This window comes from Chionomys nivalis, chromosome X, assembly GCF_950005125.1.
Source record: "Chionomys nivalis chromosome X, mChiNiv1.1, whole genome shotgun sequence".
Taxonomy (NCBI): Eukaryota; Metazoa; Chordata; class Mammalia; order Rodentia; family Cricetidae; genus Chionomys; species Chionomys nivalis.
In genome coordinates this window covers 438,526-466,001 of record NC_080112.1, presented here as the reverse complement: position 1 = coordinate 466,001, position 27,476 = coordinate 438,526, and the positions used below count along the sequence as shown (strand labels likewise).

At 36.5% G+C, this 27,476-nt stretch overlaps 1 protein-coding gene across 5 annotated transcripts in view; it reads right to left on the bottom strand.

Annotated features, from left to right (window-relative positions):
• Tmlhe (trimethyllysine hydroxylase, epsilon) overlaps positions 1 to 27,476 on the bottom strand; it is a 206,093-nt gene that overhangs the window by 39,670 nt on the left and 138,947 nt on the right. For all 5 annotated transcript variants that reach the window (XM_057760307.1, XM_057760308.1, XM_057760309.1 and 2 more), the window contains one exon: positions 15,060 to 15,238. In XM_057760307.1, the coding sequence (XP_057616290.1) occupies positions 15,060 to 15,237 (178 nt within the window). In that variant the 5' untranslated portion in view covers position 15,238. The remainder of the gene's footprint in view (positions 1 to 15,059; positions 15,239 to 27,476) is intronic.

Below are 27,476 nucleotides of genomic sequence, written 5' to 3'. Positions count from 1 at the left end.
GAAGTAGAAGAAACAGATTTTAAATGTAACATTATGAAAGTGATCAAAACCATTAAACAGGATGTGAAAAACTCCTTTAAAGAAATGGAGGAGAAGACTAACAAAAAGTTAGACAAAATGAATAAATCCCTCAAAGATATCCAAGAAAACCAAGAAAAAGTAATCAAACAGGTAATGGAAACAGTTCAAGACTTGAAAACTGAATGGAGGCAATGAAGAAAACACTAACCGAGAGATGGCAGGATATGGAAAATCTGGGTAAATGAACAAGAACTACAGAGACAAGAATGACCAAGAGAATACAAGAGATAGAAGAAAGAATCTCGGATGCTGAAGATACTATAGAGGAAATAGATGCACTGATCAAAGAAACCAGCAAATCCAATAAATTCTTAACACAAAACATCCAGGAAATCTGGGACACCATGAAAAGACAAAACCTAAGAATAATAGGGGTAGAAGAAGGAGAAGAATTATAGCTCAAAGGCCCAGAAAATATATTCAACAAAATTATAGAAAACTTTCCCAACCTAAAAAGGGATATTTCTATGAAGGTACAGGAAGCATACAGAACACCAAATAGACTGGATCAAAAAAAAAAAAAAACCTCTCCTTGCCATATAATAATCAAAACACAAAACATACAGAATAAAGAAAGAATATTAAAAGCTGCAAAGGAAAAAGGTCAAGTAACATATAAAGGGAAACCTATCAGAATTGCACCTAACTTTTCTATGGAAACCATGAAAGCCAGAAGGTCTTGGATAGATATGCTGCAGAAACTAAGAGACCATGGATGCAAGCCCAGACTACTATACCCAGCCAAGCTTTCTTTCACCATCAATGGAGAAAACAAGATATTCCAGGATAAAAACAAATTTAAACAGTACGTAGCCACAAACCCAGCCTTACAGAAAGTAATAGAAGGAAAATCACAACAGAAGGAAGCCAACAACACCCACAATAACTCAGACATCTAACAGCCATCCACCAGCACAACTCAAAGAAGGGAAACACACAAACTCTATCACAAAAATATATAAATAACCAGAATTAACAACCATTGGTCATTAATATTACTTAATATCCATGGACTCAATTCACCTATAAAAAGGCACAGGTTAAGAGAATGGATACGAAAACAGGATCCAACATTTTGCTGTTTACAAGTAACACACCTCAACCACAAAGACATACATTACCTCAGAGTAAAGGGTTGGTAAAAGGTTTTTCAATCAAACAGACCTAAGAAACAAGTGGATGTGGCTATACTAATATCTAACAAAATTGACTTCAAACTAAAATCAATCAGAAGAGTTAGAGAAGGACACTTTATACTCATAACAGGAACAATTCATCAGGATAAAGTTTCAATCCTGAATATCTATGACCCTAATATAGAAGCACCCACATATGTAAAAGAAACATTACTAGAACTCAAAGCACACATTAAGCCTCACGCACTAATAGTAGTAGAATTCAACACTCCTTTCTCACCAATGGACAGGTCAACCAGACAGAAACTTAACAGAGAAATAAGAGAACTAATGGAGGTAATGAATCAAATGGACTTAACAGACATCTATAGAACATTCCACCCAAATACGAAAGAATATACCTTCTTCTCAGTGCCTCATGGAATCTTCTTGAAAATTGATCACATACTCGGCAACAAAGCAAACTTCCACAGATACAAAAAAAAATTTAGTAACCAGCTGTGTCTTATTGAATCAACATGGAATAAAGTTAAAATTTAACAACAATTCTACCCCCAGAAAGCCTACAAAGTCATGGAAACTGAACAGTCAACTACTGAACCACCCCTGGGTCAGGGAAGAAATAAATAAAGAAATTAAAGTCTTCCTTGAACTCAACAAAAATAAAGACACAATATACACAAACCTATGGACACTATGAAAGCAGTGCTAAGAGAATAGTTCATAGCTTTAAGTTCCCACATTAAAAAAACAGAGAAAGCTCATAATAGAGACTTAACAGCACACCTGAAAGCTCTAGAAAAAAAAGAAGCAGACTCACCCAGGAGGAGTAGAAGACTGGAAATAATCAAACACAGAAAACAATCCAAAGAATCAATGAAACAAACAGCTGGCTCTTTGAGAAAATCAACAAGATTGACAAACCCCTATCCAAACTAATCAAACGGCAGAGAGAGAACATGCAAATTAACAAGGTCAGAATTGAAAAGGGGGACATAACAACAGACACTGAAGAAATTCAGAGAATCATTAGGTCTTACTACAAAAGCTTATATGCCACAAAGTTGGAAAATATAAAAGAAATGGACTTGTTTTTAGATAAATACAATATACCAAAATTGAATCAAGACCAGGTGAACAATGTAAATAGACCTATAAGTCATGAGGAAATAGAAGCTGTCATAAAAACCCTCCCAACCAAAAAAGCCCAGGACCAGATGGGTTTAATGCAGAATTTTACCAGAACTTCCACGAAGAGCTGATACCTATACTCCTTAATGTGTTTCACATAACAGAAACAGAAGAGTCATTGCCAGATTCTTTTTATGAAGCTACAGTTACCCTGATACCAAAACCACACAAAGACTCAACCAAGAAAGAGATTACAGACCAATCTATCTCATGAACATCAATGCAAAAATCCTCAATAAAATACTGGCAAACCGAATCCAAGAACACATCAAAAAATTATCCATTATGATAAAGTAGGCTTCATCCCAGAGATGCAGGACTGGTTCAACATATGAAAATCTATCATTGTAATCCTTCTTATAAATAAACTGAAAGAAAAAAAAAATATGATCATTTCATTAGATGCTGAAAAAGCATTTGACAAAATTCAACATCCCTTTATGATGAAGGTCTTGGAGAGGTTAAGGATACAAGGACCATATCTAAATATAATAAAAGCAATATACAGCAAGTCAACAACTAATATCAAATTAAATGGAGAGAAACTCAAATCCATTCCACTAAAATCAGGAACAAGACAAGGCTGTCCACTTTCACCATATCTCTTCAACATAGTTCTTGAAGTTCTAGCAATAGCAATAACACAACATAAGGAGATCAAGGGGATTCAAATTGGAAAGGAAGAAGTCAAACTTTCATTATTTGCAGATGATATGATAGTGTACATCAGTGACCCCCCAAAAATCAGTTGCCTTCCTATACACTAAGGATAAGGAAGCAGAGAGGGAAGTCAGAGAAGCATCATCTTTCACGATAGCCAAAAATAGCATAAAATATCTTGGGGTAACTCTGACCAAGGAAGTGAAAGATCTATTTGACAAGAACTTTAAGACTTTGAAGAAAGAAATTGAAGAGGACACCAGAAAATGGAAGAATCCCCCATGCTCTTGGATGGGTAGAATCAATATAGTAAAAATGGCAATTCTACCAAAGGCAATTTATAGATTCAATGCAATCCCCATCAAAATACCCCCAAATTCTTCACAGACCTTGCGAGAACAATAATCAACTTTATATGGAAAAACAAAAGACCCAGGATAGCCGAAACAATCTTATACAATAAAGGAACTTCTGGAGGCATTACCATCCCTGACTTCAAACTCTATTACAGAGCTACAGTAACAAAATCAGATTGGTACTGGCATAAAAACAGAGAAGTCGATCAAAGGAATCGAATCGAAGACCCAGATATTAACCCACAAACCTATGAATACCTGAATTTCAACAAAGGAGCTAAAATTATACAGTGGAAGAAATCAAAACCCTTCCATAACCATAAATTTGAGGAGATTCTCTTTTGGAAAGTTCTGTCTAATCAAATGAAAAGCATTTGTTAGTTTTATAGGTTAGTTTAGATTAAATAGCCATAGTGTTTAATGAACAATTATGTCTTTTAATTAAGAGATCTCACTTGTTCCTCTAAAATCTGTATCAGTTTTGACCGTATCCCTAGCTTTTGATTTCCTGTGGAAAGAAAAGCAAAATGCCTTACCCAGCATAATACATGTTCTGGTTTCCATTCTGAGGTCAGTACATCTTTAAAGTATATTGGCTGATTAAATTCTGTTGCTCTTTTTTTTTAAAAAACTATCCAATGTCTCTCTGAAGCTGTTGTTCCTTTCTATTAGCATTTGAAAAATTCAAAGTTAATAAAGCATTATGCAACCTATTTCTGGGGGTCTTTATTATCCCTTTCTGTTTATTTAATGGATCCTTTAGAGTCTGATTTGATCTTTCTATAACTGCCTGCTCTGTAGGATTGTGTGTTATACCTGTAACATGCTTTATATTATAACAAGCAAAAAATGTTTCATTTTCTTAGAGATATATGCTGGGGTATTATCTGTATTTATTTGTTCATGTATAGTTGTGACAGCCATAACTTCTAGGAAATGTGTGAATATTGAATCATCCTTTTCCAAATTCAAAGCAGTTGCCTAATGAAAATCTAAATAGGTAACAATAGTGTGGTGTATATATTTTAGTTTTCCAAATTCTACAAATGGAACACATCCATCTGTCAGATGTCATTCCTTTGAGTACCTTTTGGGTTACTTCCTGCAGATAGTGATATTTGGTTGTAAAAGAACAAGTAGTACATTTCCTTATAATTTCCTTGGCTTGTTGAAATGTTACAGAAAATTCTCTTTTTAAACTTTTGCCATTGACAAGATGGTTCTTTAAAATGAAATTCTGAGGCATTCAGCACATTTACAATCAATCATTGACCGATTTCTGTATTAACTTGTGCTAAAGGACCTGGCAGACATATATGGATCAGATGTGTTTTTGTATATATGGGATGAGTCCTATTCTTGATTTTATTTTGTAACTGAATAAATAATATTCAATTATGTATCATTTGGTATAAATTAAGTGATTTTAATATGCAAAACAATTCTTTCTGCATACTGTAAATCAGTAACTATGTTGAGAGGTTCTTTAAAATCCCTTAGTACCATAAGAATAGCATATAAGTCTGACTTTTGGACAGAATGACAAGGGCTTTGATCCAATTTACTTAAATTTTCTGATTTGTAACCTGCCTTTCCTGACTTATTTGAATCTGTATAGAATATAGATGCTCCAGTTATTAGTGTGTCCTATACAATACGAGGAATGATTCAGTTAGCTCTTTTTATAAGTTGAATTCTCTTGAGTTTGGGATAGTTGTTGCTTATCTCTCCCCAAATTACTACAAGTTGATGTGGGATTTCTGTCTATATGCTATGAATATGTTTTATTACTATTGGTTATTAAAGAAGCTGTTTTGTCCAATGATTTAGTAGAGTAAAGCCAAGTGGGAAATCCGAACAGAGATATAGAGAGAAAGGAGGCACAGTCAAAATACGCCATGTAGCTGCCAAAGGAGAAAGACACCAGCTGCTAGTCAGAACCTTACCAGTATCCCACACCCTCATGGTGATTAGAGATTAATAGAAATGAGTTAATTTAAGATGTAAGAGTTACCTAGAAATATGCATAAACTATTGGTCAAACAGCATTGTAATTAATATAGTTTCTGTGTGATTATTTGCATGCAGGTTGGCCGGGAAACAAATGACTAGTCTCTGTTTACAAAATTGCACACCAACATGAGGCAACTACATCCACATAAAACCTAAGAGAGTTTGAGAAGGAGTTCTAAACACAAAAGAACAGATTTAATCATGACTTCTTGGTAGCTGTATTTTTGTTTTCAGATTTGATATGTTTGCTAGAAGCAAGTAGAGGCAAGATTACTTTAAGAGAAGGCTTCTTGACTCAGTGGTAGCAGCAAAAACTGCATAGTTCATTTAAGAAGGCTTCTTGGTTCATGCTAGTTGTTGTTCATGAACAGCTCTGGGTCTTTCAGGAGGCCGAGCACTTGAATGAGGTTTGTGGGCAATGTGTCATGAGTTACTTGGTTGGCAGCATGGGCCAACTACTTCCCAGAGTTGAGGTGATGGGCATGGCTCCTACCTGGCAGTCCCAGAGCTGGTGGTGAACTACCTCTGCCATGTTAGAGGGCCAAGAGAGGCAGAGTCAGCATCCAGTGCTGTCCTGGCCACACTGTTTACCATTTTAAAGTGCTTCCAGTCAGAAAATGATTAGAGATACACAATAAAGACAGATTCAGACAGAAAAATAACCTCTGAACAGGTCACAGTGTGTTTAAAAAATTTGCATAGGCTTGGGAGAGAGATGATAAAGAGTATAGACAGTTATAAAAAGAAATAGTTTGAAAAAAATAAAACGAAGTCTTTAAAGAGACAGAATACAGACAAATTAAAGGAATAAAGAAAAAGAAGCCATATAAAGATGCAAAATACACAGAGAGTCTGGATCATGCATACTCTTCTTTGAATTTTCTGACTATAAATGAGATAAGCACAGAAAGACATTTCATTATATGGGTTGCTAAGCTAAACCAACATATTTATTTTAAATATATCTTGACTTCAAAGTTTGGGTCTAAAAATATGCTGCTTTGGGAAAGAGATTCTGCTTTTGTTTCCACAGAGGATAGAAATCTGTGGATTCCTTATTGGCTAATATAGTTTGATCAAACAAGAGCCCCTGAAGCAATGGCCCATATGATCCAATATCCATGAAAGCTTCAGGATTGCTGGATAAGATGGACCTACCACACAGGATACCCCATGAAAGACCTGATTAACAGTACCCCCAATCAACAGGAAACAGTCTAGAGAACAACACGCAAATTCCCTAAATAATTGTCTATAAATGTTTGTTTACATTTAAATGGGATATGCTATAAATATGAATACTTTGCATTAGTATGGATCTTGGTTTATTGGTACAGATTTAAGATCAATTTTGTTATATGTATATTTATGCTCTTGATTAACCTATTGTGTTCATGCACCTCATTAAAAATGTAATGTATAATTAAGAAATACAGGCTAGTAGTCATCTATAATAGTCAAACTTGTAGTAATGTTAGTTATGTTTTCTAGATGCACAGAGATATATTTCAGACAGATAGGTATTCTTCAAACCTTTCAAAGACTTATAAAACATGCATTTAAAATGTATCTTAGAACTTTTCATGAAAATGAGACACATCTGCTCCCAGCAGCACAATCTACTTCAAGAGGATGATAGGCATTGAAGAGGCTCCTTATGGAGTTTGTTAGCAATTTGGGCAAGAAACTGCTTTTGCCTGGACTGCTTGATGGTATGCTGAATGAATTGGACATGTAGGACCCATGGAGCAATGACTGCTGAACTTACCTAAAGGTGAGACAATCCTTCAGGGTACCTGCACCATAAAAGAGTCTGCCAGACATTCTGCAGGATACAGAAGAAAGTGACTGGAAAACTGCCAATAGAGGCAAAACAGTCTTTGAAATTTCCTGCTTCATGGAAAAGTCTTCTGGATACTATGGCCCTTTAGGCTGAAGATGAATACCACAATGTTATGGAAGAACTTTGGGTGACTGTTCAGGTAGCAAGATATTTTTGTCAACTCTAGAGTTTTGGAAGTTGCTTATAATGCACTTCCTTTTAACTTAGGTAATATTATATCCTTCTTGGGACTTTCATAGTTGAAGAATAGATATAATTATAATTTTCCTTAATTATGATAAAAGGTAAAATAGACATAAATATTGTAACTGTAATTCTTCCTTAATACCTGTCTTGTTATATGCAATTTGACTATGTTAAAGTTAAAACCCTCATTTCTATTTAGACAGAAAGGGGAAATGATATGGGATTCCCCTCTGTATGCGATGAATATGTTTTATTATTATTAGTTATCAAAGAAGTTGTTTCAGCCAATGGCTTAGAAGAATAAAGCCAAGTGGGAAATCTGAACAGAGCTATATAAAGTAGATGAAGTTAAGGAGACGCCATGTAGCTGCCAAAGCAGAAGGACACCAGCTGCCAGTCGGAACATTACCAGTAAGTCACAGCCTCATGGTGATTCACAGATTAATAGAAATGGATTAATTTAATATGTAAGAGTTAGCTAGAAATATGCCTAAGCTATTGGCCAAACAGTGTGGTAAATAATATAGATTCTGTGTGATTATTCGTGTCTGGGCAGCCAGGAAACAAATGAGCAGTTTCTATCTACAACAGGCTCTTTGCCAGGGTTCACTTTCTGTCCATAATTTGACAATTTCATCATTATTAAAAGGTCCAATAGTTACTGCTGGGTCTATTTCTGCTAATTAATGAAGTCTCAATCCATTTTCAAATTAACTCAGAGATGTTTTCCAAATAAGTTTTTAATTTACTTGGCATGTGTGGTTAAAAGATTCATTCTAAGATAATATCTTCCTTCTGCACTAAAATATCTGTGGGGACTGTTTGAAGGGTAATATAACCAGAATGCTGTAAAGATTCAGATCCACCCAATCCATGTGCGCCTTCTGTAATTTCTTGTCAATCAAAGGCAATTATCTCTCAGCTTCAGCTGATAATTACCTAGGGCTATTTAAATTCTTGTCACTATCTAAGGTTTTGGTTAAAATAATCAGTCTATCAGGTTTTATCCCAATAGCATACCTGCTGTGGGACAATGGTCTGTACCCTGTCACTTGTATTTTAAATAAACGCTGATTGGCCAGTAGCCAGGCAGGAAGTATAGGTGGGGTGACTATGCAGAAAGTATAGGTGGGGCAACCAATCAGGAATTAGAGGTGGGACAATGAGAATTCTGGGAAGAGGGAAGTTGCAGTCTGTAGTTGTCACCTAGGCACAGAGGAAGCCAGACACAGAGCAAGCAAGATGTGACTGCCTCACTGGAAAAGATAACAAGCCACGTGGCTAACACAGATAAGAATTATGGGCTAATATAAGTTATAAGAGTTAATAAGAAGCCTGAGCTACTAGGCCAACCAGTTTATAATTAATGTAGACCTCTGTGTGATTTCCTTGGGACTTAACAACTGCAGAAACCAGATAGGACAGAAACCTCAGTCAACACACACCATAGATGGGAAATGTCTCATAGAAATCTTTGGAAGTAATTAAGAGTCTGTAATTGATCCTAATTTGCACCTTTTGGGATCTAAGTTTTTGTAAATCTATTTTATAACCTAAATAATTAATAGAATCTCCTCTTGTATTTTTTCAGGTGTAATTTATAATCCCCAAAAGGCAAAATTTTCTTTACTTTTTCAAACATTGTTTCTAAAGTATTTACATTTGGATCAGATAGTAAAATGTCATTCAAGTAATGGGAAACTATAAATTCAGAAAATTGCTTATGTATCATTGACAATGGCTGACTTACAAAACATTGGCATGGGGTGAGACTATTTTAACATTCCCTATGGGAGAAACTTCTATTGCTATTTCTTAGCAGGCTAAGAATTATTATAAGTAAAAACTATGAATGTAAATTTTTCCTTTTTTTTTTATAAAAATATAGTGAAGAAACAATCTTTTAAATCAATAACTATAAGAGGCCATCCTTTAGGTAATAGAAAAGGCAAAGGAATTCCAGACTGTAGAGAGCCCATTGGCTGTATCACTTTATTAACAGCTCTTAGATCTGTTACCATTTTCCATTTTCTATATTTCTTTTTAACAACAATTAGAACCCACCCACTATGACAGTGGAACTGATTTATTGTGAGCCCACCAAGGCCAGCTGGTCTGGGTCTGAATAAGCATGGGTTGAAACTGGACTCTCTGAGCATGGCGGACAATGAAGGCTGATGAGAAGCCAAGGACAATGGCACTAGGTTTCGATCCTAATACATGAACTGGCTTTGTGGGTGCTTAGCCTGCTTAGACGCTCACCTTCCTGGACATAGATAGAAGACCTTCGTCTTCCCGCAGGGCAGAGAATTTGGACTGCTCTTCAGTATCGAGAGGGAGGGGGAATGGTGTGGGTGGAGGAGAAGAGGAGTGGGGATAGGGGGAGGGGACTGGGGGGAGGGGGCAATATCTGGGAGGAGGGGAGGGAAATGGGAAACGGGGAGAAGGTGGAAATTTTAATTAAAAAAGAATAAAAAAAATAAAAAGATTATCTATCAAAAAAAAAGGTGCTGTGTTGCATAAATCCAGTTTGTGGTCATCATATAAAGATTGCCTTTTTATAGTAGCATAATCTCCTTCTTCAAGAATTTGATTTTGGGATATTTCCATACATTTAGCTTTACTCTGTTATTCAATAATCTTTTCTTCTTCTCTGAACAAGGTACTCTATTGTAATTGTGAACCAGGCTCTAAAACACCTTTAACCAATTCTATCTAGTTTTCAGGGGTAATTCTATTACACACTGACCATGAATTTAACATTTGGTTCACAAAAGGTGAATTCATGCCTCATGAGACTATTGCTTCCTTAAATCCCCTTAAATCTAACACTGGCACAGGAGTCCAGTTAACTGTAATGGAATTTTTGACATTTGGCAATTACTATAAAGTTATTGGATATATTAAGGTTGTTTGAAAACTTTAGACTTCCTCACTGTTCTTATAATGCAATGCTGAAATTGGTTCTCAATTAAATTCCTCTGTCTGGATTTGGATTTGAATAGCTGTGTAACCTGTTTTATTAGGTTTTTCTAAGGGCTGTATCTTAGCTCTCAGATGAACCAACTTTTTAGTGATAGCCAAAAATGATAAAGTTGATAATGTTTAAAACTGACATTACATAAATCTCATCTAAATCAGTTATGCTCTCATTTAATTCCCGTTTCAAATGGTCTAGCATATTATCATACAGACACACAAATCCTTCCATCGTAACGGTTTTCCCTATTTTTAATGTGGGAAAAAACTCTCTTTACTAATTCACCTTTTTAAGAATTCCCAATTGTCTTACCAAATGTTTTGCTGACATTGATGAAGATGAGAGGCTTATTGCTGTTGCATAGAACAATAAAAGCTTGACTGAATTTCAAGGCAACTAACTAGTTGGGCAGCAGCCTAAGAAAGGGGTTCAGGGAGAGCCCGTAAGGAGAGAAAAAAGAAAAACCTAGCCAGTACAGCAGTGACTCCAGCAATGTGTAGGTCCGACCTATGCTGGTGGCTGTAAAGTCACAAGGAAACAGCTTTTTCATAAATCCATACCCCAAATGTTGGATGCCAGATGTAGCATGAATAATAAAAACTCAGAGACAGACACTGGGGTTCAAAATAATGATCAGAAAAGCAAAGCAGTCAGCCACTGGCTCTTACCTGTACCTCAGACTGAAAATGAATGATCCTGCCTCCATGAATCCTCAGATTGAGACTGAGCACGAGACCTGTCTCCTCCCATCTTATATTCCTCTCTAGTGCTGGGATTAAAGACATGCACCACCACAACCTGGTCTCTATGGCCAACTATTATGATGCCTAGGATTAAAGGTGTGTGCCACCACTGCCTGATCTGTATGAATGACTAGTGTGGCTGCTTTGCACTGATCTTTAGGAAAGCTTTATTTATTAAAACACAAATAATATGCCACTATAATGAAATAAGTCAAATATGGAATGAAATATGTGGTATGATTTCAGATGTTATGTGGAAAACAAAAAAATTCAACTATACAGAGATAGAGGCTAAAGCAGTAGTTACTGGGAAAAAGACAACTGGGAGGAAATAGGAAATATATATCAGGAGATATATAGTAGAATAGAAGATATTCGAGACTATAAATCTAATATACAATGTGAGTATAGTTAATAGGTTTATAAATATTAGGTTGCTTAATAAGTAATCATTTTATTGTCTACATGTATCTCATAATACCATGTTACATTAAATTTACACTAAATTAAAAATAAAATTTATTTTAAAAAGAAACATTTATTCAAGAAAATATCTACTGAACTTTAGTAAAAACAGGAACATGTGCTCTGCTTTAGATGTTCTTTGTTCCTAATCTAGCTCCATTAGCAGTATTTTTATAAGGGTAGACAATCAAAAAAACCTGCAGTTCTGCTGTCAAACTGAACTAACTTGATTTGGAAAAGAGTTCAGAAAAATCCATGCCCTAGGTTTTGTGCAGGCAAGAAATACAGTAAAAGAATACCCAGAGATCTAACAACATGAACCAGAGAATGAGGTATTATAAAGAGTCCTGAAAAAGCTCCAATATGCATTTATGTTTGGAACGACACACACTTATGCAAGTCTATATGTACACTAAGGAAAGATGGAAAATTGTAAGGGTGTTCTACTTATCCCTGGAAGAAAATGAAGCATTGTGCAGGCATAAAGAAACTATGAGAAAAGGAGAAAATAAAAACTATGGTAGACTTCTAAGTAGCATAAATATTTAATGTGACTCAATTCACATATATATCAATTGGCAAAAGATACAAACATTGGTGGTTTGAGGTTTTTAAGAATGACTTATGGGGTGGCCTATAAGCTATTCCAAAGATTCTCAATCTCAGAACTATGATACATATGCTGAAACAGTATGGCTCCTTCTGATTATTCATTTTCACTATATATATATATATATCTTCGCTTAATTAATGTACTAGTTATTTCAGTATTTGTGGTGGAACCTTCATGGTTTTCATATGAAAAACCATAGCTTTTCTTTTTCTCACCTAATTACCCTGGTTAAGGTTTCTAGTCTCATGATCAATAGAAGCAGCAACTGTAACCTTTCTATTTTGTTTGTGATCTTAGAAGAAAGATTTCAACTTAAGAGCTCCAAATAGCCAAAGCAATTTTGGCTAGAAAGGACAAAAGTAGAGATATCATATTACTTAATTTCAAAAGATGTTACAAAACCATAATGATGAACATGGCATATAACTGTCATAAAAATAGACAAATTGACCTGTGGGACAAAGAGCTGATGTAGGATTCCCCTCTGTATGCTGTGATTACCATTGATTAATAAAGAAACTGCTTTGAACCTATAGCAGGGCAGAACAGAGGTAGGCAGGGAAAATTAAACTGAATGCTGGGAGAAAGAAGGTGGAGTCAGAGAGAAGCCATGTAGCCCCACCAGATACAGATGCTAGAACTTTACCTCTTAAGCCACAGCCTCGTGGCGATACATAGATTAATAGAGATGGGTTAATTTAAGATATGAGTTAGCCAGAAATACGCTTAAGCTATTGGCCAAACAGTACTGCAAATAATATGGTTTCTGTGAGATTACTTTGGTTCTGGGCAGCTGGGAACAAACAAACAGCCTCCTACAACAGAGAACCATGTGTTCTAAAGTACACATGAAAATCCACCAAGAAAGACCATATTCTGAAACATAAAACAAAGCTCAAAAGGTTAAAGAAATCTAAAAATAGATGTTTTCTCAGTATAATGGAATTAACTAGAAATAAATAATAGTAAAATATAAAAGTACTGTACATTTAGAAATTAAGCTATAAGCATTTAAATATATGATTTAATAGTTTCAAATAAAATAAAAATATTCTGAACTAAATCAAAATGAGTATACAGTTTACAAAACAATTAGAAGGTGCTGTGGGAAGATTTACAGCTAGTAACTATCTGCCTACTGGGGCGTGGCCTCATAGACTATTTACCTGGATGCGAAAGTGCATCCTGCCCCTTCTCTCCTCCTCCTGGGCCCCATTTTGCTGGTTCGGTTTGTTTTGGATCTCATCTTTATCCATCGTTCAAGCAGAGAATCCTGACTTGTAAGTTTTACCCCTTAATAAATGCCAGTCTATTTCTTAGTTCTGAGCTAGTGTGGGATTCCTTTTTTTAAGCGTCCAATCTCTCAACCATCAAGAAAGCACTAAAGAAGTGATTAGAAGGAAATATATTGCAATAAATGCATACAGTAGAAGATCTAAAATTAATAGCCTAAGTTATAACATTAAGAAATAAAACGAGAGTAAATTAAACTTAATGAATAGTCAAAAATGGATAAAAATAGATTGAAAATGAGAGATAAGAAAAAAATCAATGAACCCAAAAATAATTTCCTTGAAAGAAATAAAACTAATAAATTTTTAGCCATGTTAGTCAAGATAAAAGGGAAAAGAAACAAGTTACCAACATCAAGAAAGTTAGTTTAAAGTTGATTAGCTACAAAAAAGTCAAGAAAAATATTACATTCATTTAAGTTCCTAAAATAAAGTACCTAGGAATAAATTTAGCCAACAAAATAGCATCTCTGTATTCAAAATTATAAAACATTGATGAAAGACTTGAGAATACAGAATAAATATATCATTGGAGCATCTGTAGTTATTGCTGATATAATCAAGTTTAAAAGTTATAATCTTTATAACTTTAAAAAAAAAGTTGCCATCTTTATAAGGAGAGGCTTACTTCAAAATAACGTAGAGGACAATGTAATGTAAGCAAGATTGAAGTGATGATTCTATAAGCAAGCAAGCAAAGAAACAAAAAAGCCAAGAATTTCTGGCATCTAAAAGAAAATAGAATAGGTTAACTGAAGATTCTGTCAAAGACCTTTGAAGGGAGTGCAGCCTTGCCAATACTATGATTTTCCAAAGACATTGTGAGAAAATATATTTCTATGTTTTATTCGATCTGTTTACTTCTCTAGTTGGCCATTTCAACCTGGAAGAGTGAGCCTAAAAATGAAGTGTTCTGAAGTTTCATGTATATAGCCAACTTTATTCAGAATATAAGATAATTTATACTCTGAGGGTTAAGAAGAATCACCCGAGTAAAGTATACAATTACCATGACAGCCACATGTGGCAAAAACATTTTTTTTTCTCATAGAGGCAGCTGAAACAAACTCACATTTATTCATTACAACTGGCAGGAACATGAAAGCAAATTCCAAGAACAATTCTGTGCTTTTAAAGAAACTGAGGTCACAAGACTCTTGTCTTCTTGGAGTTTTCTCACAAGCACTCAGAATTTCCCTCATACAACTCCATTCTTGGTGTATGTTCTGACACTATTCAGTTTGAAATCCTTTCAGAAACCTGAGGAATCAATACAATGGGTAAAGCTCGCTCTACCCTTTACCTTGTAGTACTTTCTGTGGTCCTAGTCAATATGCTTTAAACACTTTACCATGGCTATTGAGGCTTTCTTTTTTTCTTAGATGATACAGGGTATGGAGTTTGGCTGGAGCACTGCAGAGTTATCTCTAACTAAGATGGGATTTTAGTGTGCTGTTTTTACCACAATTAAAAATTAATATGTCCTTACACATCTCTTACCCAAATGATCTTCATGTTGGAGCCAAGTACAATTCACAGACTTGGAAGATGTATGGCACCAATGGATGGATAAGGAAAATAAACTTTTAAAGTTGGACAGGTGAAGAGCTTGACCTATGTCTCCTTTCTTCATCAAATTCAGAAGCCTGCTTTGTAGGTGCAACTTATGGCACCACATCCTAGAAGACAAGAGAGAGTAACATAATTTTTATTAGGCCATGGGATAATGATACAATTATAAATATAGCTATACGTATTATAAAACAATAGGTTTAATGATCTCAATTAGACAAACAAGATAATCTGGAAAGCATAGTTATCTTAATTTGTGGTATGGGAAGAGGAAGAAAGCCATGTAACCAAGAAAAGTCTATGTGGTTCTTCAGGTGACTCTATTTAATGACCTGACAAATAGGTAGTAAAGTTAGTAAAAAAAAAAAAAAACTAATTTTGAGTTGACTTGTGTATGTGTACATATATATATATATATATATATGTATTACACATACATATATACACACATATGTATATTTATATGTAGGTTTGATAATACGTACTGAATTTTATGTTGATTTATGGGATGAAACTAATAACATAAATACCATAGGTAGAGACTCAAAAGACTTTAGTGATTTCTTGGGAGCATTCTTAAATAACAGGCTATGAAGTTGGTGACTAAAGTTAAATTTTTTGAGCTTTTGTGGACGAGAGCAGAGAGGAAAATGATAAAACGACTCTACTGATATGCATATGGATTATATTTGTTTTCTTCACTGTTTCTTGTTTCTCACCTCATGCAGAGAGATATTATATATGATGGGCTCCATAAATGAGTTATGGATTTTCTATTTTTAAAATGTTAAAAACATAAAAATGAAGGTAGTATGTGATTTGTAAAGTCTAAAATATTTGCCATCTCTTCAAAGTAAAGATCCTAACCCATAGTCTAATACTTAGTTTTTATTCAAATATACCCTGCAACATAAAATAAGTCCTTCCAAATCCACTCTTGAGAAGTTGTAAATTCATTCATTACTTATTTTTCCCAATAAATATTAACTCATATTAAATATATAACAGAATTTATCTCTCTCTGCTTGCTTATTCCTGTTACCAAAGCTATAGTTAGTTGTTCCTGTTGCCAGGACTTCCCTTAAATCATTTGCCAGAATAAATATTTATTTTCAAAAGTTGTTTTGTCAGATATTTTGTCATACCAATACAACTTGGAAAACAACAAGGACACAACTATAAGGACTGAACTGAGTCTGACAGATTTGCAGACACAGATATTCTCAGGCACAAACTGAGGGATTGGTAGAAAAGCAACCAGGATCAAGGTGGGAGGACATCCATTGGAAAAGGTAAATATGAGCCTCAGACACTGAAAATTATATATGAAAATGTAATTACTCAGAACAACAGAAAGAAGACTATAGCTGTGGGTGGACAAAGCACAGGTATACCTTTTATAAGCAATGATGAAAACCAGGAAAGCAAGGAATGGTATATTTAATCCTTGGAAGTAAACAACTGCCACTTGAGATTGCAATCTTGAGAAAACATATTTTTGAGTTTAATATAAACAGAAAAGTTTATTATATATTTATAGGTAGGGGTCAAAAGAGAGAAGGAGGGAGGGAAGAATATAGACAGAGAACAGGGCTCATGTATAAGAGGAAGGGTCCCAGGAGACAGGATAACATCAAGTTGTTAGTCTGGGGCCTTTTTAAAGGACTAATGGCAGAAACTGGGATGAAGTATGGGGAGGAGTATGAGTTGATTAGTTCAGTTGTCCCAGCAAGGTGTTTATGTGCCTCCTCTCAGTTTCAGTCATGTGGTGTTGCGGGAGCTCCTTCCGCTCCTTCAGCCAATAGCCGCTGAGATACCAGCCCATTGGAGTGTGGTCTCTCTCTCTTTAAAAAAGCAGCCACTTCCCTCTTCTCTCTCTCTGGCTTCTGGCTCCGCTTCTGGTGACTAGGCTCCCTTCCTGATTGTGCAGAGAGCTGTTGTCTGGGACGGTGATCTTTAAGTTTTTCCCCCTTAAATAAATAACCATCCTATTAATCATAATTCCAAACTGGTGTGGGATTGTTTGTGACTTATGCCTTCAATGTAGTCATATAGAGGCTTTATGCAAAAGCACTCACTTAGGAGATAATAAAGAAAAAGAACTGTTTAACTCTGGCACTGCTCCAGCAAAGGAATGTATGGAACTTCTGTTTTGAGGTCCTAACCCTACCAGATCAGTTTCTGTCTCCTGTTCTCATCATTCTCCTCATCTAAAGAAGCAACGCTGAAATCATTTAGGAGTCAGACCAGGGATCAGGGCCCACAAATACTCTTTGGCAATTCTGGCCTCTGGAAGTACAGAACCAAGGACATTTTTAATTTGTGGCCAAGGGCATGAATCGAGGCCCCAATACATAAATAGTCTGTCCTGTTTTATTATTATTATTATTATCTCCTGTCCTCATCTTTCCCTCCTCTGAAGAGGTAACATTAGCTTTCATTAGGGAACAGGGATCATGATCTACATAGCCTTTTAAAGTGAATAGGGTTGTCAGGTGCAGCAGTTGGGGTACTACTGCAGTGGTTCTTTCTAAGGGACCTTGAATGTTCATCAGTGGTTTTATCTGAATAATTGTTATATGTAGGGTGGAAAGGAACTCCTTAGCTGGTGCCGATAAAGTAATATAAGAAAGTAAAGGCAAGAGTTAGCATTCCTATGAAGTTGAAGCCTGGATTCCCTTGGAGACCCTAAAGTGTTGGAAATGCCAGAGCTGTGGGATACCTGCCTAGGAAAGCTGTTAATAAAAAGTAGAACTAGTTGAAGAGAGAGAAGTGTGTTGCAATCAACAAAGCTGAAAGGAGTTGGAGATCTGAAGAGCAATTTGACATCAGACATGGAGATGTAGAGTTTGGAGTCTACCCAGCTGGGTTTTGGTCCTGCTTTGGTTCAATATTTTCTCATTATGCTTCCCTCCATCCCTTTTGGAACAGTAATGAATATCCTGTGCCATTATATGTTGAAATAGATGATCTGCTTTTTTGTTTTGATTGTACAGGGGTTAAAGTTAAAAGACTGCATGAATCTCAGAAGAGACTTTGAACTTTTAAACAAGTTTGAGACTGTTTTAGGCTATGAGGGCTTTTAGAGGTTGGACTAAATGCATTTTGCACTATGTTATGACTACAGGTGTATGGAGGACAGGTGGTGGTTTCAATAAAAATGGCCCCTTTAGGCCCACTGGGAAAGGCATTATTAGAAGGTGTGGCCTTGTTGGAGTAGGTGTGGCCTTGTCGAAAGAAGTGTGTCATATGGAGAGGGATTTGAGGTTTCAAAAGCTCAAGCCATGCCTAGTCCTGGGAGGTCCTGCTGCTCAGAGGTTGCAGTCTATCATGAACTGGCAGCTCTCTCCAAGCTGGGCAACATAGCACACTTCCTCTCCCTGGTGGAAGGCACCCTGTTTTCTGGTAGACCTTATTTGGAAACTGTTTCTAGAACTGGATGCCTGACTTATCTCTAATATGACCCTGGAAGCAGTTCTCTGCAAAAACTCTTCCCCCTGATGCCCACATGGTAATTAGACATTGTGCTAGGAACATTACAATAGGACCACACTTCCACATATGATAACTAAGACTTGTAACTAGGAGCTTTATGATAGAAGCATGTTGTTTAATGCAAATTAGGTGATTTCCAAACTACTGTTCCCAATCCTATATATTCCCTATACTCTGGAGTAAAGTTGAGCAGAGTCACTGAAGGAGTCTCCTGGACAGCTGTCTTCCTCATGTTCACAGGCTGTTCAAGGCTTTCTGTCATTGCTTCTACCCCTTGTCCTTGTTGACTAGTAGCTAACAGGCTGTGAAGATAAAGGGGAGCCACAGACTAGTGGTTCCCTGTCTCTTCCTGCTGCCTGCTGATCCATATGTAGAATTCTAAGCTACATTTCCATGACCAAGTCTGCCTACATACTACCATGCTTCCTGTCATGATGATAATAGACTAAAACTCTGAACTGTAAGCCAGCCCCAATGAAATATTTTCCTTTATAAGACAAAATAAGGTTATATTAGCAATCCAAATCTTAGGCAGAGAACCAAAAGAGGCCCAAACAAAGGACATTTTCACATGTCAGAATTAAAGTTCATTAGCATCTCTTGATGGGCTAACAATGTCTATTCATTGGACTTTTCTCAAGGGTTTTTCGTTGGTCTCCAATGCTGGACTCCAAAGTGATGAATCCAGAATCTGAGCCAAGGTCATAATGTTCTATATATGAGCAGCATCTTCCTTATTAAGAAGAAAATCCTTAATGAGAAAAATATTGTCTGAACAGCATCTCATACAGATTTTGTGATTTCATGAACTGCTAAGAAAAGAGCCATTTTAATCTTTGGTTATAATTTCCTGTTTGGGTATAAAAGACCATGGAGATGGCCAAAATTAAGCATTTTTTTTCTTTTTGACTATTAAGTCCAGTTGAGAATATTACTCTTAGGAGTCATTTTATCTTGAGATAAGCCTCTAAAACAAAAAATAAAATCAGTTGCTCCATCTGTTGAGAATGGACCAAAGGCTTCACTTGACCATGGAAGCATGGAAGTATGTATCCCTCTATGTTGATTCTCTTCACAAATATACTTTTAATATACAGAAATATAGATATCTCTAGACAAAAACAACCTAAAACAGTTTATGACCAGCAAGATGACAGTAGTGTATAATGAATTCTTAAGAGTGTCTCAATCACAAGGACATAAAACAATAAATTTTGTAACAGGAGTAGATGAATAAACTAGGTAAGAATACATTATATTTGTTATAATAAGGAGTTTTCATTGTTGTGAAGAGACACAATGATCATGACAATTCTTATAAAGAAAACATTTAATTGGGATGACTCACAGTTTCAGAGGTTTAGTCAATTATTGTCATGATAGGGAGCATGGCAGTGAGCAGGCAGATGTGGTCCTGGAGTAGACAGCAGGAAGTCAACTAAAACACTTTGCTGTATCCTGAGCATAGGAAGCCTTAATGCCTGCTCCCATAGTGACACACTTCTTCCAACAAGGTCATACCCACTCCAACAAAGTCACACCTCCTAATAGTGCCATTCTCTATGAGATTATGAGGGCCAATTACATTCATACTACCACAGTGTCCAACACAGTACTGTAGCAAGTTTTTCTCTGTGCTGTCAGTTCCCAAATAACAACACAGAGCCGGGCGGTGGTGGCGCACGCCTTTAATCCCAGCACTCGGGAGGCAGAGGCAGGCGGATCTCTGTGAGTTCGAGACCAGCCTGGTCTACAGAGCTAGTTCCAGGACAGGCTCCAAAGCCACAGAGAAACCCTGTCTCGAAAAAAAAAAAAAAACAAATAACACAGAGACTTGTTATTAAATATAAAAACTCAGCGTATATAGGTTAAGCTTCTCCAACTAGCTCTTATAAACTAAATTAACCCATTTGTATTAGTCTACATTTGGCTCCATGACTTTTTACCTTTCTTCCATCTTGCAATTCCTGTTTCCTCTTATATCCTCCAGTGTTTCTCCTGTACCTAGATTCATCTCCTGTAGTAATAGGAGCGGCGGGCCGCTTCCCACCACCCGGCTGCCCTGTCGCCCACATGGCTTTACCCGAAATAATTACATGGAAACTGTATTCTTTTAAACACTGCCTGGCCCATTAGTTCCAGCCTCTTATTGGATAGCTCTTACATATTGATCTAACCCATTTTTAATATTCTGTGTAGCACCACGAGCTGGCTTACCAGGAAAGATCTTAACCTGTGTCTGTCTGGAATGGGAGAATCATGGCGACTCACTGACTTGGCTTCTTTCTCCCAACATTCTGTTCTGTTTACTCCACCCACCTAAGGGTTGGCTTATCAAATGGGCCTAGGCAGTTTCTTTATTAATTAACCAATGAAAACAACAGATTAATACAAGACCCACCTCCATCAATCTCCTTTTCTTCTCTCTTTTTGCCTGGAAGCTCTACCTAACCTCTTCCTGCCTGGCTATTGGTAATACAACTCTTTATTAAACCAATCAGAAGGTATGTTGGAAAAATGACACCTTTACAGTGTACAAAAAGATTATTTGACCACACAGTAATCAGCAAACTTTAGAACTAATATGGGAGAAAGAAAATAACAAATAATAATTCAACCAACCAGAAAAATCAATCCCCCAAACACAGAAATTCTCAAAACTCAAAAATGACAATGTAGAAACATAGACTGCAACTGAACAGAGTGGACCAAGAGGTGAGTGACCGGCTAACCAGCTGGAGAGCCCAATCTCTAGGTCCTAGGCCCTGGGGAAAAATCCTAAGTCCTGCTCTGCCCTGCATTGGCGCACTAACCAGCCAATGGGCAAACCTCCTTTAGATATGCTGCTCCAAAACCCCCTACAGGGCCCTTTAATCTACAAGTCCCATTCTGCCTCCAAACCTACCCATTTCCTACAACCTCAGTGATTCTCCAAGAGACAGACTGTGACTGTACAGAGCAGACTAAGAGGTAAGTGACCAGTCCCTCAGCTGGACAACACAGTCTCTAGTCCCTAGGCCCTAGGGCAAAGCCATGCCCCCCTCCCCCACCTACCACAGTTGTAATAGCTGGCCAGTGGGCAAGCCTCCTACAGGAAGGCTGCTCCAACAGCTTCCATAAGAGCTTGTAAGGAGTTGGGAAAATATTTTCCAATCAAATGGATCTAAGAAATAAGCACGTGTAGCTATTCTAATATCTAACAAAACAAACTTCAAAATTATTCAAAAGAGATGGAGTAGGACACTTCATACTCATCACAGGAAAAATCTATCAAAGTGAAATCTCGATTATGAACATCTATGCCCCAAATACAAGGGTAGCCACACATGTAAAAGAAACATTACTAAAGCCTAAATCACACATCAAACCCCACACACTAATAGTAGAAGACTTCAACACTCCACTCTCACCAATGGACAGGTCGGCCAGACAGAAACTTAACTGAGAAATAAGAGAACTAACAAATGTCATGAATCAAATGGACTTAATAGGTAGCTATAGAACATTTCACCAAAACACAAAAGAATAGACCTTCTTCTCAGCATCTTATGGAACCTTCTCTAAAACTGATCACATATTCTATAACAAAGCAAACCTCAACAGATGAAAAAAATTGAAATAACTCCTTGTATCCTTATTGGATCACCATGACTTCAAGTTAGAATTCAACAACAACAACACTAATTAAAGAAAGCCTAAAAACTCATGGAAACTGAACAATGCCCAACTGAATCACTCATGGGTCAAGGAAGAAATAAAGAAAGAAATTAAAGACTACCTAGAATTCAATAAAAATAAAGGCACAACATACCCAACCTACAGGACTACAAGACACTATGAAAGCAGTACTGTAGATAGAAATTTCTGTCCTGCAGCTGTTCAGTCCCAAAGAAACAGAGGCATATATTAATTCTAAACTATTTGGACTATTAGCTTAGATTTATTATTAGCTAGATCTTACAACTTAAATTAACCCATAATTCTTATCTATGTTTAGCCACATGACTTGGTACCTTTTCTTAGTAAGGTATTCTCATCTTCCTTTGTATTTGGCTGGTGACTATATTTCTGCCTTTCCTTTTCCCAGAATTTTCTTAGCCTGGTCACCCTGCCTATACTTCCTGCCTGGCTACTGACCAATCAGTGTTTTATTAATATGAATGACAAATCTCTACAGTGTACAAGAACATTATCCCACAGCACAGTGCTAAGAGAAAATTTCAGAGCACTAAATGCCTACATGAATAAAGTGAAGAAATCTCACACTAGTGACTTAACAGCACACCTGAAAGCTCTAGAACAAAAAGAAGACTCACCTAGGAGGAGTAAATGACAGAAAATAATCAAGTTGAGGGCTGAAATCAATAAAATAGAAACAAAAAATAATCAAAGAATCAATGAAACAAGGAGCTGGTTCATCAAAAAAAAAAAATCAACAAGATAGACAAATCCTTACCAAACTAACTGAAAGGCAGAGAAACTATCAAAATTAATAAAATCAGAAATGAAAAGGAGGACATAACAATAGACAATGAGGAAATCCAGAAAATCATTAGGTCATACTTAAAAAATCTGTACTCCACAAAATTAGAAAATCTAAAAGAAATGGACAATTTTCTGTATAGGTACCACATACCAAAAATAAATCACTACCAGATGAACAACTTAAATAGACCTACAACTCAAAAGGTGATAAAAGCAATCATCAAAAGTCTCCCAACCATAAAAGGTCCAGGGACAGATTGTTTTAGTACAGAATTCTATTAGACTTCAATGAAGGGTTAATACCTATACTCCTCAAATTGTTGCACAAAGCAGAAATGAAAGAAACATTGCTGCTGTGGGATAATGCACTTGAACATTGTAAAGATTTGCCACTCATCTTGGTTTAATAAAATGTTGATTGTCCAGTAGCCAGGTAGGAAGTATAGGGTGGGACAACAAGACTAGGAAAATTCTGGGAAGAGGAAAGGCAGAGACACAGTCACCAGACAGATGCAGAAGAAGCAGGATGAAAATGTCTTACTCATAAAAGGCACCAAGCCATATGGCTGAATACAGACAAAAATTATGGGTTAATTTAAATTGTAAGAGTAGTTAATAATAAGCCTGAGCTAATAGGCCAAACACTTTAAAATTAATATAAGCCTCTGTGTGTTTGTGATTGAATGATTGTGGGACTGAGGGGGGGGAGCAGAAACTTCTGTCTACACATTGCCAAACTCTTTTTATGATGTTACAGTTACCCTGATACCCAAACCAAACAAAGACATTACTAAGAAAGAGATTACAGACCAATTTCCCTTGTGAACATTGATGTAAAATTATTCAATAAAGTAATGGCAAATTGAATCCAAGAACACATCAAAAAATTATCCACTATAATCAAGTTGATTTTATTCCGGAGATTCACGGATGGTTCAACATATGAAAATCTGTCAATGTAATTTACCATATAAATAAATTGAAAGAGAAAACCATATGATCATATCATTAGACATTGAAAAAGCCTTCAGCAAAATCCAACACCGATTTATGATAAAGGTCTTGGAGAGATCAGGGATACAAGGAACGTATCTAAATATAATAAAAGCAGTAAACTGCAAGCTGACAGATAATATCAAATTAAATGGAGAGAAAATTAAAACAATTCCACTAAAGTCAGGAACAAGACAAGGTAGACCATTCTCTTGATATCGATTCAATATAGTACTCAAAGTTCTAGCTAGGGAATAAGACAACAAAAGTAGATCAAGGAGATACAAATTGGAAAGGAAGAAATCAAACCTTCACTATTTAAAGATGATATGATAGTATATATAAGTGACCCCAAAATTTTGTTCAGGGAACTCCTACAGCTGAAAAACACCTTCAGTAATTTGGTAGGATACAAGATCAACTCAAAAGCATCAGTAGCCCTCCTATATACAAATGAGAAATCAGAGAAACATCACCCTTTACAATGACCACAAATAACATAAAATCTCTTGGGGTAATGTTAACAAAAAAGGGGGAAGGACCTGTATGAAAAGAACTTTAAGTCTTTGAAGAATAGAAATTGAAGAAGATATCAGACCTTGCTCTTAAATAGGTATGATCAACACAGTAAAAATGGCAATCTTACCAAAAGCAATTTACAGATTCAATTCAATCTCCATCAAAACCCCAACACAATTCTTCCCAGATCTTGAAAGAAAAATTCTCAACTTCATATAGAAAAACAAAAAAACCCAAAATAGCCAAAACAATCCTGTATGATAAAGGCACTTTTGGAGGTATCATCATCCCTGACATGAATTTTTATGATAGAGCTAAAGTAATGAAAACAGCTTGGTACTGGCAGAAAAAGAGACAGGTGATCCAATGAAATAAAATAGAAGACCCTAATATTAATTCACCCACCAATAAACACCTGATTTTTGACAAAGAAGCTAAAATTATACAATGGAAATAAGAAAACATCTTTAACAAATGCTGCTAGCATAACTGGATGTTGATATGTACAAGAATTAAACAGACCCATATTTATACACATGCATAAAACTCAAGTCCAAATGGATCAAAGACCTCAACATAAATCTAACCACACTGAATCTCACAGAAGAAAAAGTTGGATGTAGTCTTGAGCACATTGGCACAGGAGACTACTTCCTAAATATAATACCAGTAGCACAGACACTAAGAGAAACAATTAATGAATGGGACCTCCTGAAACTGAGAAGCTTCTGTAAAGCAAAGGACACAGTCAATAAGACAAAATGGCAGCCTGCAGAATGAGAAAAGATCTTCACCAACCCCACATCTGACAGAGGGCTGATATCCTAATTATACAAAAAACTCAAGAAACGAGACATAAAATACAAAATAATCCCATTAAAAAGTGGGGTACAGATCTAAACAGAATTCTTAACACAAGAATCTCAAATGGATGAAAGATGTTTAAAGAACTGTTCAACATCCTTAGCCATCAGGGAAATGCAAATTAAAATGACTCTGAGATACCATCTTACACCACTCAGAATGGCTAAAATAAAAAACACTGATGATAGCTTATACTGGAGACGATGTGGAGTAAAGGGAACACTCCTCCACTGCTGGTGGGGGTACAAACCTGTACAGCCACTTTGAAAATCAGTATAGCAGTTTCTCAGAAAATTGAGACTCAATCTACCTCAAGACCCAGACATACTACTAGCACCACATTGCAGCCTCTGCCTACATAACACTCTTGTGCATATACCCAAAGGATGCACACTCATACCACAAGAACATTTGCTCAACTATGTTCATAGCAGCATTATTTACAATAGTCAGAACCTAAAAACAACCTGGATTCCCCTCAACCAAAGAATGGATAAAGAAAATGTGGTACATTTACACATTGGAGTACTGCTCATTGGTAAAAACAATGACATTTTGATATTTTCACACAAATAAATGGAACTAGCAAAACTATCCTGAGTGAGGTAACTTAGACCCTGAAAGATAAACATGGTATGTACTCATTCATAAGTGGATATTAGATATAAACAAAGAATAACCATCTTATAGTCCACAACTCCAGAGAAGCTAGGTAATAAGGAGAATCCTGAGACTGTAGACTAAAGTTTCTGTACCGTCCAGTCCCATAGCCATTCAGTCCCAAAGAAACACACAGAGGCTTATATTAATTATAAACCCGTTGGCCTATTAGCTCAGGCTTATTATTAGCTAGCTCTTATAACTTAAATTAAGCCATAATTCTTATGAGTGTTTAGCCATGTGGCATGGTAACATTTATCAGTGAGGCATTCTCATCTTACTTCCTCTGTATCTGGCTGATGACTGCATCTCTGCTTTTCCTCTTTCCATAATTCTCCTAGTCAGGTTACCCCTCCCTATATTTCCTGCCTGGCTACTGGCCACTCAGCATTTTATTAAACCAATGCTAGTGAAAAATCTTTACAGTGTACAAGAGCATTATCCCACAGTAAGATACATACATGGATCCCCCTAGGAAGGGGAAATAGAAAAAGTCTCTTGAGAAAATTAGGAGCATGGAGGGGGGAAAGAGGTCATAAGAGAAGGGAGAGGGGAGAAGGGAAGAGAGGAGAACATGAGGGAATGGGATGACCAAGATGGGTGAAGGACAGAGAGGGAGAGCTAGGAAATGGATAGCTTGATTGAGGGAGCCATTAGGGGGTTAGTGAGAAACCTGACACTAAGGAAATTCCCTGGAATCCACAAGGATGACTCAGGTAAGACCTTAAGCAATAGTGGAGAGGGTACCTGAACTGGTCTTCCCCTGTAATCAGATTGATAACTATTTTCATTGTCATCATAGAATTTCCATCCAGTAACTGATGGAAACAGATGCAGAGATACACAGCCAAGCATTGGGTTGAGCTCACAGAGTCCAATTGAAGAGAGGGAGGAGAAATGACATAAGCAAATGGGTCAAGACCATGATGTGGCTACCCACAGAAACACCTGACCTGAGCTAGTGTGAGCTCACTAACTCTGGGGGATCCTGCATAAGACCAAAGTAGGCCCTCTGAATGTGGGTGACAATTGTGAGGCTTAGACACCAGGACTTATGCCTACTGTTTGAACTGGCTTTTTGAAGCTCATTCTCTTTGGAGGGATACCTTGCTCAGCCTAGATATGGATGGGGTGGGGCTTGGTCCTGCCTCAAAGTGATATGCCAGACTTTGCTGACTACTCATGGGAAGATGCCCTACACTTTCTGAGGACTGGATGGGGGTGGGGTGGGGGGAGGTGGGGGGAATGGAGATAGGAGAGGGAGTGTGAACTGGGATTTGTATGTAAAATGAGAAACTATTATTTTATAATAAAAAACAATGTAAATGA